We start from the raw sequence: 16,910 nt of genomic DNA on the forward strand, positions 1-16,910 counted from the left end.
ATGCTGGCATGGCAAAAAAAAAAAGAATCTAATCGACGAATACGTTTAAGCTATACAGAGTTGTTTCTAGACGTATGGACCCTGTAGCAGAAAGACGTGATGATAATCCACTGCTTTGCGTATTCAAACCAAACCTCCCCCCCCAATTCCCAACACTCCGGACTGGGACGGATCATCGATTGATTGATTGATTGATTGATTGATTGATTGTTCGATTCACCCACAGGCAAATTAGGGAAAAATATATCGATCATTATTTATGTGTAAAAGAAAACATTCCACTTTAAGAGTAAAATGTCGCGTCCGGAAACCAGAAGATGACAGAATCTCCAAACTCCAGCTGTTAGGACGTAATGTTTTGAATTGTGGCCCCTCCTCCTCCTCCTCCTCCTCCTCCTCCTCCACCTCCTCTTCCTCGGCTGTAGTCCTAGTGAACACACGTGCCGATGTTTCTGATCGATGGCAAAACACTCCTACTGAAGAAAAAAAGATGATGAATAAAAAATGAAAACGTAACCGATGTGTTCCGGTGTCTTTGTCTTCTTGTTCGATCTTTAATTTCATTTAATAACGTTTGAATTGAATGCATATCACGTTTCCCCGTCTCGGGTGTAACGGCCCGGTTATACCAGACTACCCCGGTAAAAAAAAAAAAAAGGTAAATAAATACTGATGCTGTGTGTTTATCGATGTCCTTTCAGGAGACTCTGATCTCACTGAGATCAGAGTCTCCTGAAAGGACATCGAGCCGCCGTAGCTAGCGCACCACACGGGGCGGCGGGGATCGAACCCAGAACACCTGAGCATCACTCGGTCGCTGTTCCCACCTCACCTGCCCGTACACACCTCTCCGCAGCCGTTCCCGGGAGCATTGAAAATAATGTAGCGACCACGGGCTTCGACACCGGTTCCGGGCGCTCAAAGGATTCTGGGAGGGGCCTTATTGTTCCGACCATGGACCTATAAAGATATAGGCTGTTTGATATTTGATATAGGCCTATAGTAGCCTATAACTATATTAACAACGTTATAGGCTGTGTAATCTTCATTCGAGGGGTCGGATAGGTTTTGTGGCTCCGGATTATTATGTTTGGTGAGAAGGACCAGAATGGTTCTTATAGCGGAGGTTTGAGACCCCTGGGGGCTCAACCCAGAGCCAATGAACGGACCCTCTGAGTGTTAAGACGATCGAGAGGTAATGAGCTTGATACCCATTTGAGGAGTTGGATCATAACAGAGCAACCTGTTGGTCGAACTGCCGCGAAATCATCTGCTCCCCCCCCCTCCCGCGTGGCCGAATACCGCAGCAGCGGCAGCAGCTGCCCGCGTGGGACCGAGGCGTCAGGTTTGACCGCGAGCTGCTGTTCCAGCCCACCGGTTGGGTCACGCGCTCCCCCGCCCCCCCTTCTCTGTTGTCCGGGGAAACGGCTGCTCCGGTGGTTGCCGCGCGCGCCGCGCCTCCCATCTCCCGCCCCTCGCGCGGAGCCAAGCGTCAATTAGCGTCACGGAGCCGCCGCGGCGCGAGGAGGCGGCGCTGAAATCACAACCTTCCCGACCGCAGACCAACACCGACCAGCGCGACGATCGCTGCCGTTTGGATGCTTTTTACCGGACCGGGGTCGAGCACGAGAATGTCGTGAGAGGCGAGCCTAGCTGGGGAGGACTCGACACCGGGACCTGAACCGGAGCGTTACCGGGACCCGAACCGTTACCGGGGGAAGATGGTGAAGAGGAAGAGCCTGGAGGACAGCGACCAGGACTGCGGGAAGGGGGTCCCGTTCCCCATCCAGACCTTCCTCTGGAGGCAGACCAGGTCGGTGCCGCCTCTCTACCGGGTCCGGGTCCCGCTATGACAGGTGTCCTCTGCCGTCCCCGGGGACCGGGTGTCGGGGATGAGGGGGTCTCGATGCGTTTCGGCTCGCGACACGGACGCACCGTGTCCACGCAGTCCGTCAGAGACCCGCACCGGACCCGGGGCGGACCGCTCTTTTGCGGACCCGGGGCGGACCCGGACTATAGTCAAACAAGATCATCATCTCGCTGGCTTCTGATCGCGTCGCTGACGCGGCGGTTGTTGGTCCGTCCGTTGGATGACGTGTTAGGTGTTGTGTAGTAATGACATGTCCGTGTTGACGTTGGGGGGGTGGGGGTGGTGTATATCTGCGTGTCCTCCAGAGCCGGCAGGTGCACGCGCGACGCGCTGTCTGCCTATTTTCAGATGACATTTAGTCAAGGTTAGGACCGGGGATTTGGGGAGAAGATGCGAGTCGTCCTTTAACGTCAGTCGTGTGTGTGTGTGTGTGTGTGTGTGTGTCTGTCTGTCTGTGTGTCTGTCCGCATATGTGTGTCTGTCCACATATGTGTGTGTGTGTGTGTGTGTGTGTGTGTGTGTGTGTGTGTGTGTTTTCTTTTCCCAGCGCCTTCCTGCGTCCTAAGTTGGGGAAGCAGTATGAGGCGTCCTGCGTGGTGAGTGCCCCCCCCCCCCCACCCTGATGAGCGGGGGGCTCAGAGGACTAATCGGTCCTCCCCCTAATCCCCCCCCCCGGACCCACCTGCAGTCCATCCCCTCGACCCCCGAACGCTTTACCAAATGAGTTCATCCTCGTGGGTCTGTCCACGGGGAAACCATAACCATAATGAATCCATGTGCACGCACACACACACACACACGCACACACACACACACGCACACACACACACACACGCACACACACACACACAGAGGCGCAAGCACAGACACACACATACAGACACAGATGCATATGCACACAATCATGGACACACACACACACACACACACACACACACACTGTCTCCAGGCCATGCGAGACATTTAGTCAACGTTCACAATCTCTGATCTCTCTCTGACCTACACGGAAAAAGTGTGTGAATGAAAACACAGAGTAATACTATTAATATTGCAGGGCGTGTAAATGAGGGTTATGTTATTTATTATAAGAATGAACATATAACCTATGACGGATAATATGTGATCACTGGTTATGATGATTAGCATGATTTGATTTGATTTACATAACAATTATTTTTGCATTACCACAGCATAGTAATGATAGTAATCCAAATATAATAATAATTAAAATAGACCAAAAGAAATAATACTGTAATGAATACTGCGATTAGGGTTGTTTGTTTAAAGGTGAACCTCTCTCTCTCTCTCTCTCTCTCTCTCTCCCTTCCTCCCCCCCCCCCCCCCCCCAAGTCCTTTGAGCGTGTGCTGGTGGAGAATAAGCTCCACGGCCTGTCTCCGGCGCTGTCGGAGGCCATCCAGAGCATCTCGCGCTGGGACCTGGTGCAGGCGGCCCTGCCCCACGTCCTGCACTGCACCTCCATCCTGCTGTCCAACCGCAACAAGCTGGGTGAGATCTGTCTGTCTCTCTGTCTGTCTGTCTCTGTTTCTCCCTCGCTTTCTCCCAATCTCTCTCTCTCTTTCTCTCTGTGTGTGTGTCTCTCTCTCTCTCTCGGTCTCTCTCTCTCTCTCTCTCCCTCTCTCTTTCCAATCACTCTCTCTCTCTCTCGCTATCTATCTCTCTCGTTCCTCTCTCTCTCTCTCTCTCTCTCCGCGCTCTCTCTCTCTCTCTCTCTCTGTCTTTCCAATCTCTCTCTCCTAATTTCCTCCCGGGCTGGTGTCTGTCAACAGCTGTTGTTAGCGGCTGTTCCCTAGCAACCACTATCAGTGTCAGCTGATCTGGCCCCATAGGACTCGACCGGCCGCTGCCACGGAAACAAGACTGGCTCGCAATCCAATCACAGACCTGAATGTGATTCATTCAATGTGAATGGAATGAATCTGAACCCAGGCTTTAGCCGGGCCCAGAGCACCTCGTTACACCTTAAACCATTAATGAACTAATGCTGGGTTGATTATGAGGAGCACGATGGAAATGCTTTCTCCTAGGTCCTCAATCAAATCTTAACCAGACGATGACATAAACCGTCACTAACCTAATGTTACCTCAACCAAACCAGTACCTTAACCATCTCTAACCTTAACCACACCATTACCTAAACCATCGCTAACCTGAACCAACCTTAACCACACCATACCAGAATGAACCGGGGAATGCATGTCTGATGTTGATCATGACAGGCCGTTTAAAAGGCCTGTAGTGACATCACAAGTGGGAGGGTCCACCCAGATGTGTGACTGAAGGCCTCTGGGTAACTACCAGTTGGCTCAGGCCCCTAGGGACGGTTTAATCCAACACCTTCGCGTAATCACGTCCCACACTCTCTGGAACTCGGTAGGGTTCCAGCCCTTTCCCTAGGTCACTGTAATGAGACCAACAGTGGGTTCTATGGTTCAAACCCTAGGCCGGCTAGTGAACCTATAACTAAACTGTACCCTGCTGCCTTTAAAACGACGAATATGGACTAACCAGTGGCCACTCAAAGCCCTTTACAACACCGCCTCACATTCACCCATTCATTCAAACATTCACACACCGACGGCGGAGTCAGCCACACGGGGCGACAGCCAGCCGGTCAGGAGCAGTCGGGGGGGGGGGGGCGTCTCGCTCAGGGACACCTCGACACTCAGCTAGGAGGAGCCGGGGATCGAACCAGCGACCTTCAGGTTACCAGTCAACCCGCCCTACCTCCGGAGCCACATGCCGCCCCATAGCAGTAGGGTAGGCTAACAGGTGAAGTGGCACCAGGGTTGGAGTCCCAGCTCAAAGGTACTGGGTCTGAACTCCACCGTCCCTCACAGCTCTCAACCCTGACCCCGTGACCTTTGTCCTCTGACCCGTGACCTTTGCCCCCCAGGCCACCAGGACAAGCTGGGCGTGGCCGAGACCAAGCTGCTGCACACGCTGCACTGGATGCTGCTGGAGGCAGCCCAGGAGTGCACCCCCGACCCTGGCCAGGGTCAGGGGTCCGGCCCGGGCCAGGGGTCCGGCCAGGGCTGGGCAGGGGGCAGCGGCAGCAGCAGCGGGTACCTCCAGCCCCAGGCCAACCAGGGCTCCTCCCCGGGCCCCGGCCCCGGGCACCCCCGCTCGGGGTCGGGGTCGGCCCTGGGGGGGTCGGGCCCCCAGCGCAGCGCCTCGTTCCAGGAGGAGGAGGAGAACCAGCGCTCCAAGATGTTCCACAAGAGCATGTCCACCGTGGAGCTGTTTGTCTTCCTGTTCGCCCCGCTCATCCACCGCATCAAGGTGGGTAAACCTGTAAACCACCACACTCTGTCTAGACCGCGTCAAGGTGTGTAAACCTGTAAACCCCTGTAAACTACCACACTCCGTCTAGACCGCGTCAAGGTGTGTAAACCTGTAAACCCCTGTAAACTACCACACTCTGTCTAGACCGCGTCAAGGTGTGTAAACCTGTAAACCACCACACTCTGTCTAGACCGCGTCAAGGTGTGTAAACCTGTAAACCCTGTAAACCACCACACTCCGTCTAGACCGCGTCAAGGTGTGTAAACCTGTAAACCCCTGTAAACTACCACACTCTGTCTAGACCGTGTCAAGGTGTGTAAACCTGTAAACCCTGTAAACCACCACACTCCGTCTAGACCGCGTCAAGGTGGGTAAACCTGTAACCCCTGTAAACCACCAACCACCGCTCTACCTCCTGATATCTTACCTCCAGCACCCCTCTCCAACAAAGACCTGTGATGTTTGTCCTTGTGTGTCATTTCCTGCAGGAGTCCGACCTCACCTTTCGATTGGCCAGCGGCCTGGTCATCTGGCAGCCAATGTGGGAACACCGACAGCCAGATGTTCCCGCCTTCTCCGCGCTCATCAAACCTGTCCGAAACATCGTCACAGGTGCGACACCGAACACATCTTCAAAGTAAAAGTTGTCCAAATCGTTTGTCACGTACTTGACAAGGTGTGGCCGGGGAACGCAGATGAGGGGAATCTCCGTTTTTCAAATGTAATCCAGAGGGATTTCGGATCACGGATTGAATCAAATCTTGGAAATGTTTTTTTTCAAAGCAAAAGAGGGATCCCGAACTAAGTTGACCAACTTGATCTGGATTAAACCTGCCCTTTGGATTTTTCAAAACTTTGAACTCGGTTACGATCTATTTGATCCAAAAAAACAGGATTATCCTGATCCCATCGGAAGGGTGGATTCCGTTGGTTATCCTGAAATTTGGTATTTGGATCACAGTGATCGAATGCCATGTTCCAGTGGCATAAAAGCAAGATGGATCAGGTGATCCTGGATAGCAAAACATGGGATTTCCGAATCCGGAACAATTTGATCCATATGCCATTTTTTAAAAAACTGGGGCCTGGGAATCATTACTCTCAAGCCAGTAATGGTCTCTCTCTCTCTCTCTCTCTCTCTCGCACTCACTCACTCTCTCTCTCTCTCTCTCTCTCTCTCTCTCTCTCTCTCTCCCTCTCCCTTCCTCTCTCTCTCTCCCCTTCCTGCAGCCAAGAGGAACTCCCCCGTCAACCACCAGTGTAGCCCTGCGGGATCTGGCAACCCGTCCCCCCTGGTGAGTTGATGATTCCTGTCCAATTCCTGTGCATTAATATGTGGAGTCTGATCCCTCTCAATCTCTCTCTGTCTCCCCTCCCCTCCCCCCAGGGGTTCCAGGTGGTCTGCGAAGCCGTCCAATCAGACTCCTCCTCGCCAGGGGGCGGAGAGCAGAGCTGTCGTCGTGGTAACTCGGTGGAAAAGGGAGGCAGGGCCTTCCATCCCCCCGTAGAGGCCAGGGGGCCCGCCAAGAAGAAGTGAGTGGACCCCCCCGGTGATCCCCCCCCCCCCCCCCCCCCCCGGTGACCCCCCTCCCCGGACCCATCACAGGAGACTGATTGCTAGCTCGGATTAGCTGCGCCGCCGTGTGCTAATATCTCGGTCGGTGGTTAGAGCGGGTCGTGTTTGTGTTTCACCTTTGACAGGGTCGAAGACAGACCGCTAGCACAGACAGCTATCACAGACCGCTAGCACAGACAGCTAGCACAGACAGCTAGCACAGACAGCTTGCACAGACCGCTAGCACAGACAGCTAGCACAGACCGCTAGCACAGAAAGCTAGCACAGACCGCTAGCACAGACAGCTAGCACAGAAAGCTAGCACAGACCACTAGCACAGACAGCTAGCACAGACAGCTAGCACAGACTGCTAGTACAGACAGCTAGTACACAAAGCTAGCACAAACTGCTAGCACAGACAGCTAGCGGTGGAACATGTAGCGCTCTGTAGTGCTCGGAGGCGTGTAGCATGCTAGCGTAGCACGGTTCTCCGCTTCGTTGGGTAGCGCGGTAATGAATAGCCCACCGATCCCAAGTGTTTCCCCGAGCCAAGTGGACACACACACGCACAACACACATATAGTTCACACCCACATATCACAATCACACACACATATCACCCACACACACACACACACACCCCGTCTTGCCTGAGCGCGTCTGAACCCATCTGACTCATAACCAGAGTAATTATGCTGAAGTAATGTGCAACGTGTCTGATGTTGGCAGTAGCACGGACTGATCTAGCGTAGCCTAGCCTGCTATAGCCTGGCCTAGCATGGCGTAGCATAGAATAACAAAACCTGTTTTAGCCCAGCGTACTGTACCTGGTCTGTCCAAGCCTAGCCTAGCCTAACGTCACCAAGCTAAGCCTAGCCTGGCCTGGATAGCATAAACTGGCATGAAATAACATAACAGCATGATGTCAGGTGTTCCAATCTTAGCTTTGCCAGTCTTAGCCTAGCCTAGGCTGTTTTGGGTTATCCTAGCCTAGCCTTGCCTTCCTTAGAACAGGCTGACTGAGCCTTTCCTAGCCTAGCCTATCTTCGCCTAGCTTAGCTTAGCATGTGTTAGCCTAGCCTGGCCTGGCTCAGCCTTCTCCCGGCAGGGCTCGGCAGGCCCCGGCTGTGGGCCCACTGAGGGCTCCTCTATCTGGGCCAGGTGGGGCCGCCGTGGCTAGCATGTGACGGCTCTAATGTAGCCCACTGCTGGTTACTCTATTAGTCACACCTGACGACCCGCTGGTCCACAGGACACACTCTGGTCTACACACAGACACACAACATGGCTCTGGTTTCACTCAAGCGTTAATGTTGTGTGTGTGTGCGCCGGTGTGTGCTTTGAGAGCGGTTTGTGTGTGTGTGGAGAGAGTGCGCAGAGTGGGTTTGATGTATGTTCGGATTGTGTGTTGACAGTGTGTGTTCAGTGTGTGTGTGTGTGTGTGTGTGTGTGCATAAGGGGGGAGGGGTGCTGAAGGGGAGGAAACGGTGACATGACCTCTCCGTGACAACCGTACCCATCGCTCCCAGGGGCGTCTCACGGTAACCACGACAACCATGAGCCGCCTGGAAACAAGCCCCTCCCTGCCGTGGCCAGCGTGTCCAGCAGTAGCGTCGCGGAGAGGTCAGGTGACTCTAGATGAAGCGAGCCCATTGGTGGACAAGCCGGCTGGTGTTCCGCTCTGTTTCTCTGACGCCTCGTTCTGACCGCAGGTGGACAGGGGGGTCAGGGACCTCACAGTGGACAGGGGGGTCAGGGACCTCACAGTGGACAGGGGGGTCAGGGACCTCACAGTCGACAGGGGGGTCAGGGACCTCACAGTGGACAGGGGGGTCAGGGACCTCACAGTGGACAGGGGGGTCAGGGACCTCACAGTGGACAGGGGGGTCAGGGACCTCACAGTGGACAGGGGGGTCAGGGACCTCACAGTCGACAGGGGGGTCAGGGACCTCACAGTGTTATGGGTCTTCTCTTTCACAGCACCTCTGGACGCCATCACTGGCAATGTAGAAACTCTACAAGGATGTCCAAATCGGAATGTCTGATTAGAAAGTTCAGTCGGCATGTCCGATCAGAATGCCCGATTAGAAGGTTCAGTCGGAATGTCCGATCAGAATGCCTGATTAGAATACACAATCAGAATGTCCAATCAGAATACCCAATGAATGTCTAATTAGAATACTCAATTAGGATGTTCAGTCGGAACATCCAATATTAATATCGAATTAGGTATCAGCATGTGCGATCAGAAGTCGTTTAGGAGGGTCTGAATGATCTCTGAACATAAATATGATTACATGATCGGCTTATGACCCAGCCCTGATCAGCTTCTCCTCACAAGGTTTCTATTCTGGTTCTCTGGTATATCTGGTATATATCTTAGACAGATATCTTTTGGGGTTTGCTTGTTTCATGCAGGCCTGTGATTTGGGGTTTGATAAGAACCTCAGGAGAGAACTGGTGCAATATGTCTGAATGAATAAGAGGAGGCAGGGGGGAAGGGAGGAAGGAATAGAGGAGTTAGGGAGGAAGGTGAGAGGAAGCAGGGCGGAAGGAGGAAGGGAAGATGGAGAAGGAGGGTGATATGAAGACTTATCCCAGCCAGGAGCTGGGCTCTGTGTCCAGGCCTGTGTCCATGATTAGATAAGGTTTAGGGTATATTAGGTTTAATACTAGACTCAATTATGTTCCATTAGTTAAGATTTGATTCAATGATGCTACGTTGCGTTTGATTAGTTTAGGTTAGACTACATTATTGTATTACATTATAACATTACAGATCAGCAGATTATTAACGTAAACACAAGATGTATGAACGTGATGGGATTTCTTCTTTATAAAGGCTTTTCCAAGGTAAATATGTAGGATTGGCAGAGCTGAATAAACAGTCATACTATGATAATATTAACAGTCATATTCTCTGTTCTGTCGGGACTCCGCTATGAGTCTGAGGCCTAATATTAACAGAGCCATGGATCTCTTTCTCTCTCTCTTTCTCCCTCTCTATCTTTCTCGATCTCAATCTGTCTCTCTCTCTCTCAATCTGTCTCTCTCTGTCTCTCTCTCTCTCTCCCTCTCTCTCTCAATCTGTCTCTCCCTCCCCCCTCTCTCTCCCTCTCTCAATCTGTCTCTCTCTCCCTCTCTCCCTCTCTTTCTCTCTCCCTCTCTCCCTCTTTCTCTCTCCCTCTCTCTCTCTCTCTCTCTCTCTCTCTCTCTCTCTCTCTCTCTCTCTCTCTCTCTCTCTCCCTCCCCCCTCTCTCTCCCTCTCTCAATCTGTCTCTCTCTCCCTCTCTCCCTCTCTCCCTCTCTCTCTCTCTCTCTCTCTCTCTCTCTCTCTCTCTCTCTCTCTCTCTCTCTCTCTCTCTCTCTCTCTCTCCTCAATGAGAACAGTCCCTCTGCTCCCTCCCCCCTCCCTCCCCCCTCTACCAGTGTATTTTCATAGCACTGCAGGCCCTGGTGCTGATGCTGAGGCAGTTTCCATGGCAACCACTGGATCCCTGCATCCCTTCGCTGTCGTGTGGGTTGGGGGGGGGCGGAATATGGGTTGTTCTCACGCTCCCAGGCCTTGGGATAGGCTGTCGTCACATGGTTACCCCTGGCAACAAGGGATAGTGACGGCCTGCGTGTGTGTGTGTGTGTGTGTGTGTCCGTGTGTCAGTCGTATCACTCCGTCACTGGTTCACGTCGTGATCAACCCTCCTCTTCCATGGCTCCTTTAGTCACTCAATCAATCAATGAACCCACAATTAAATGACTTTCTCTCTCTCTCTCTTTCCATAGCTCTCTCTCTTGCTCTCTTTCGCTCTCTCTCCCTCTGTCCATATCTCTCCCTCCTCCTTCCTTTCCTCTCTTCACAATCATATATTCGGCTTTCACTCTCTCTTTCTCCTCTCTTTCTCTCCTGCTCTTGTATCGTCTCTCCCATTGTCTCCCCCTTCTCTCTTCTCTCCCCATCTCTGGTCCAGAATAAGCAGCCATCTTGTGTCCATGTCCGCGTGTCAGCCATCTTGTCTCCATGTCCCCGTGTCAGCCATCTTGTCTCCATGTCCCCGTGTCAGCCATCTTGTCTCCATGTCCCCGTGTCAGCCATCTTGTCTCCATGTCCCCGTGTCAGCCATCTTGTCTCTATGTCTCCATATCAGCCGTTGACGTTCCTCATCCTCTTCCTTTCTTCTTCCTCTCCCTATCAGCTCCTCATCCTTTCAATATTCATTTCAAGGACATGCTCTTGCTTTTAAATGCTGTTACATTTTACGCTTAAAATATGACTTAACTTCATTTCGCTCATGAATATTCATAAAACGTCATTTTGAAACCTATTGGCTGCCTCGTAAGGGTCGGAGGCCAAACTCATTAATTATAAATCCTTAATTACTTTTTTATGAAATAAAACTCTCAAATGGGACCTCTCAAGATATAAAATATGTAAAATGAACTAGCAACTGAGATCCTAACTGAGCAAAGAAAAATGTATTCGCTTTGAATTACTAGGGTGAAATCGCAAATAGAGCCGCCAGGTTTACTACATAACGTCTGTAGCCTCCCTGGTTGGGACGCCCGTCTCCAACAGTCTCTATTAGTCCTGGGGGTGTGGTCGGGGACCACCGCCATCGGGGCCCCCACCAGTTCCTGCCGTAGGGTGGCGCTGGAGCGCCGTCCGTTCACCCCATCCTCCGCCGCCCTCCGACGCCTGGCCCTCCGACGGCCACGCCGGCGGCTGGGATGGACTGGACGCTGTCCAGTCCGCCCGCAATCCTTGACCCACCGACACTGCTCCGGCTCGAGGTCCGGTGGCCTGGGTTTCCGGACCCGGTCCTTGTCCTTGAACTGGAATGCCACTGGCATTGTGCCACGGGAGAGGGCTGTCCCAGCCGCGTCCTCCCGGGCACCACAGCGGCGGCAGCAGTACTTGGCCGGACCACACTGGTCCTGGCAATCATCCTCCGTGGACGGCTGCAGGCTGGGTTGCTCACAAAACTCCCGCTCCGCCCGGTCCGCCACCTCAAGAGCCACCTCGAGGTTCGGAGGCCCGGTGAGGCGGACGTGCCGTCCCAGCCGCGGCAGGACAAGTCCTTGGAGGAACGATTGGAGGGCTAGTTCCTCCCTAGCCGCAGCAGGGAAGTCGGGGTAGCCCCGCTGGGCGTACTGCAGTACATCCGCTGCGAAGGCCCCCAACCGTTCCCCCTCCCGGCGGCGGCAGCTGGTTAGCAGCTCCCGGCTGTCGTTCACGGCCGCCCGCTGCTCGAAACGCCTCTCCAACGCCCGGATCAAGGCCCGGAGGTCCCGTTGGTCCTCTGGGGCCAGGTCCAGGAGCGCCTGCACCGCCGTCCCCTCCAGCGCCAGGGCTAGGTGGACGACCGCCTCCCCGGCACCCCAGCCGTTGTGCCACTCAACAAGCCGGAACTGAGCAAGGTACGGCTCAAGCTGCGTTGCCCCGGAGAACTTCGGCAGCTTCACCGCCGTCCTTGCCACCAGGGGGCGGTTGACCGCTGCCATTTCTCCGTCCGTGGGCCGCTGCGCTCCCACAACGCAGGGTGCGTCGGCGTCGGTTGGGGCTTCCATGGGCTCGACCGTCAATCCCAATCCTTTATCCACGTGCGCAGGCCAATCCCACTTCTGACACCAATGTGGCGAGCAGCACGGGAAGGACGAGACGGGAGCCCAGGTTGAACAATTATGCAGTTCCGTGCCCCATACACCGCACGACTACGGACTGCCTTTATTAACAACCGAACGTAACAGAAACACGGGACACCTGACCAACACACACAACACTCTCACTAATGGTCCCGATCACACTACACATCATACAACAATGGAACAACACACAATTAACACACATCATCCCGAGAAATTAGCCCCAACAACAGAACAAATCAACAAAACCCCCTTTGTCAACTGACAACCCCAATTCCCAGAATCCCCGCGGCCCCGGAACATGGCGCCCACACCCGTGGTCGCCACAGTATGTTGGCCTAGAAAACAATACAGTTCAATGTTATTGCTTAAGAAACAGATTCCATCCAACTATTTATGAAAAATGCTATCAATAATTTCTATACAAATAAATGGTTACATATCGATCAGCAACGAGGGTGGAGTAGCCTACCCACATAAATATTTGTAATGGGCCTACACCAACATTGTTAACTGTCATACATAGCTAAACAAGCAAATTAAATAATAAATACTAACATAACTGAAATGTTTATCAGGCTATTAACAATATTATAAAAATGATACCGTAATGCACCCGTTCTTTGTCTTTGGATCTTTTGAATAAACGGATCAATAAATAGTGAATCGCAATGATCGCAAGCAGAGGAACGTGAGAGTCATTGAGCAGCAGCTGAACCAGTCCAAAAATCCCTTTCTCACTAAAACACTTTTAGTGATAAAAAGTCACCACAGTGCCTAAAAACCATCAACGTCATTCATGTTAGGTAAAAGGAAAAACCTCGGACACGAGAAGTTAACGGAGCCGTGCACTAGGCCCTCTCGAATGCCGGGCCGAAACAACATTTGTTTCACTACGACTCCTTTCAGCTGCCCACCCCTCCTTCTCCAGAAAAAAATAATAACATAAAACGGCTAATAAAACGCTTGAGGTGGCGTTTTGAAAAGAGGTGGCGTTTTTTGCTTTTTTTTAGTACATGGCATAAAGATAATTATGAGCCTTTGATTTATATCCTGTAATTTTTTGCGGAGACACATTCCTGTTCCCCACTTGTATCGGAGTGAACGGAGATATCTACTTCTGGGCCCCTTGAATCGAGGGACCCGTCCACAGCCCGCTTAAACAGCTGCAATACCAGGCTTGGCCGCTGAGCACTGGTGGATTGCGGAAGTATGCACTGTTCCCGGGGGCTTGGAACCACCTAGAGGCCGTTAGAGGAACTACAGGCTAGTCTCTAGTGAACCACCTAGTGGCCGTTAGAGGAACTACAGGCTAGATGCTACAGGCTAGTCTCTAGGGAACCCCCTAGAGGCCGTTAGAGGAACTACAGGCTAAGAGCTACAGGCTAGTCTCTGGTGAACCACCTAGTGGCCGTTAGAGGAGCTACAGGCTAGTCTCTAGTGAATCACCGCTAGAGGAACTACAGGCTAGTATCTAGTGAACCACCTAGTGGCCGTTAGAGGAACTACAGGCTTGGAGCTACAGGCTAGTCTCTAGTGAACCCCCTAGTGGCCGTTAGAGGAACTACAGGGTAGGAGCTACAGGCTAGTCTCTAGTGAACCACCTAGAGGCCGTAAGAGGAACTACAGGCTAGGAGCTACAGGCTAGTCTCTAGTGAACCACCTAGTGGCCGTTAGAGGAGCTACAGGCTAGTCTCTAGTGAATCACCTAGTGGCCGTTAGAGGAACTACAGGCTAGTCTCTAGTGAATCACCTAGTGGCCGTTAGAGGAGCTACAGGCTAGGAGCTACAGGCTAGTCTCTAGTTAACCCCCTAGAGGCCGTAAGAGGAACTACAGGCTAGGAGCAACAGGCTAGTCTCTAGTGAACCACCTAGTGGCCGTTAGAGGAGCTACAGGCTAGGAGCTACAGGCTAGTCTCTAGTGAACCCCCTAGAGGCCGTAAGAGGAACTACAGGCTAGGAGCTACAGGCTAGTCTCTAGTGAACCCCCTAGAGGCCGTTAGAGGAGCTACAGGCTAGTCTCTAGTGAACCCCCTAGAGGCCGTAAGAGGAACTACAGGCTAGGAGCTACAGACTAGTCTCTAGTGAACCACCTAGTGGCCGTTAGAGGAGCTACAGGCTAGGAGCTACAGGCTAGTCTCTATTGAACCACCTAGTGGCCGTTAGAGGAGCTACAGGCTAGTCTCTAGTGAACCCCCTAGAGGCCGTAAGAGGAACTACAGGCTAGGAGCTACAGGCTAGTCTCTAGTGAACCCCCTAGAGGCCGTTAGAGGAGCTACAGGCTAGTCTCTAGTGAACCCCCTAGAGGCCGTAAGAGGAACTACAGGCTAGGAGCTACAGGCTAGTCTCTAGTGAACCACCTAGTGGCCGTTAGAGGAGCTACAGGCTAGGAGCTACAGGCTAGTCTCTATTGAACCACCTAGTGGCCGTTAGAGGAGCTACAGGCTAGTCTCTAGTGAATCACCGCTAGAGGAACTACAGGCTAGTCTCTAGTGAACCACCTAGTGGCCGTTAGAGGAACTACAGGCTTGGAGCTACAGGCTAGTCTCTAGTGAACCCCCTAGTGGCCGTTAGAGGAACTACAGGCTAGGAGCTACAGGCTAGTCTCTTGTGAACCACCTAGAGGCTGTAAGAGGAACTACAGGCTAGGAGCTACAGGCTAGTCTCTAGTGAACCACCTAGTGGCCGTTAGAGGAACTACAGGCTAGGAGCTACAGGCTAGTCTCTGGTGAACCACCTAGTGGCCGTTAGAGGAGCTACAGGCTAGTCTCTAGCGAACCCCCTAGAGGCCGTTAGAGGAGCTACACATCAGTCGCCTCCGCCAGGGCCTCAGGACCCCGGGGCCTCTGGTTCTGACCCTGCCCCCCCCCCCCTCAGGACGTCGGCCCCCGGCGTGCTGGCGCCCTCGCTGTGCCAGCGGGCGCGGTACGCCACCTACTTCGACGTGGCGGTGCTGCGCTGCCTGTTGCAGCCGCTCTGGACGGAGGAGGGCGTCCACTGGGCCCTGATGTTCTACCTGCAGCGCCTCCGCCACATCCTGGAGGAGCGGCCCCACCGGCCCCCCGAGCCCCTGGCCACGCCCCTGCCCCGCCCACGCAGCAGCTCCATGGTGGCAGCCACGCCCTCGCTGGTCAACACACACAAGACCCAGGTACACGCACGCACGCACGCACGCGCACAATACAGGGGTCGTGTGTTAACGTTGTGCTGTGTTGTTATGAGGTGTCGTGTGTTAACGTTGTGCTGTGTTGTTATGAGGTGTCGTGTGTTAACGTTGTGCTGTGTTGTTATGAGGTGTCGTGTGTTAACGTTGTGCTGTGTTGTTATGAGGTGTCGTGTGTTAACGTTGTGCTGTGTTGTTATGAGGTGTCGTGTGTTAACGTTGTGCTGTGTTGTTATGAGGTGTCGTGTGTTAACGTTGTGCTGTGTTGTTATGAGGTGTCGTGTGTTAACGTTGTGCTGTGTTGTTATGAGGTGTCGTGTGTTAACGTTGTGCTGTGTTGTTATGAGGTGTCGTGTGTTAACGTTGTGCTGTGTTGTTATGAGGTGTCGTGTGTTAACGTTGTGCTGTGTTGTTATGAGGTGTCGTGTGTTAACGTTGTGCTGTGTTGTTATGAGGTGTCGTGTGTTAACGTTGTGCTGTGTTGTTATGAGGTGTCGTGTGTTAACGTTGTGCTGTGTTGTTATGAGGTGTCGTGTGTTAACGTTGTGCTGTGTTGTTATGAGGTGTCGTGTGTTAACGTTGTGCTGTGTTGTTATGAGGTGTCGTGTGTTAACGTTGTGTTGTGTTGTTATGAGGTGTTTTGTGTTAATGCCGTGTTGTTATATGCGGGCGTTTTGTGTTAATGTTGTGTTGTTATATGCGGGTGTTAGTGTTGTTAGTGTTGCTGTGTTTTGTGTTGACATTGTGTTGTGAAATGGGTTGTTGTTTGTTGACGTTGTGTTGTGATATGGGTTATTGTGTGGTCACATTGTGTTGCGTGTTGACGTTGTGTTGCGTGTTGTGTGTTGACATTGTGTTGTGTGTTGTGTGTTAACGTTGTGTTGTATATGTGGCTGTTTTGTGTTTAATATGCAGTGTTTGTAATAACGCTGTTTAAAAAAACGGCGATATGTAACGCCGTTATCTTTTCAGTAGCGGGGTAATCTAACTAATTACTGTTTCCATCGTTACAACGCCGTTACCGTTACTGTACGTTAAATGCGGTGCGTTGCTATGAATTGATTGAATAAACTGCGTAATCCGAACCCAAACACAAACTGGCCCCGAACACAAACTGTTAGTGAGGAGACCTGGTGGGTTAACAATGAGATAAGCGATTATGATTGGCTAAGGCAGATCCGTGTTTCATGGCCAATCGGAGCCAGTGTTTTTACACACAAGCCAGGACACGCGCGCCACACATGCACATGCACACACGCACACACCAAACAGATTCGATGAAGCAGCAGAAATGGCGAGTCCGGAGCAATCCGATGAAAAGTTGGCATTTTCTGTAGTATTCGGCAGATGTTCCACAGCCTTTGCAACCAAGCAAATTGAA

General features: G+C 52.5%; 1 protein-coding gene across 1 annotated transcript in view; it reads left to right on the top strand.

Moving 5' to 3' along the window:
- Nucleotides 1–1,721: 1,721 nt before the first annotated feature.
- unc80 (unc-80 homolog (C. elegans)) overlaps nucleotides 1,722–16,910 on the top strand; it is a gene marked incomplete at both ends in the record, with an annotated part of 76,613 nt that continues 61,424 nt past the window's right edge. The window contains 8 exons of the mRNA XM_079734290.1: nucleotides 1,722–1,813; nucleotides 2,418–2,466; nucleotides 3,221–3,377; nucleotides 4,786–5,171; nucleotides 5,663–5,786; nucleotides 6,405–6,469; nucleotides 6,562–6,707; nucleotides 15,244–15,517. Of these exons, the coding sequence (XP_079590416.1) occupies nucleotides 1,722–1,813; nucleotides 2,418–2,466; nucleotides 3,221–3,377; nucleotides 4,786–5,171; nucleotides 5,663–5,786; nucleotides 6,405–6,469; nucleotides 6,562–6,707; nucleotides 15,244–15,517 (1,293 nt within the window). The remainder of the gene's footprint in view (nucleotides 1,814–2,417; nucleotides 2,467–3,220; nucleotides 3,378–4,785; nucleotides 5,172–5,662; nucleotides 5,787–6,404; nucleotides 6,470–6,561; nucleotides 6,708–15,243; nucleotides 15,518–16,910) is intronic.

The sequence above is a fragment of the Pollachius pollachius genome (genome assembly GCF_949987615.1).
Source record: "Pollachius pollachius genome assembly, chromosome: 4".
NCBI lineage: Eukaryota > Metazoa > Chordata > Actinopteri > Gadiformes > Gadidae > Pollachius > Pollachius pollachius.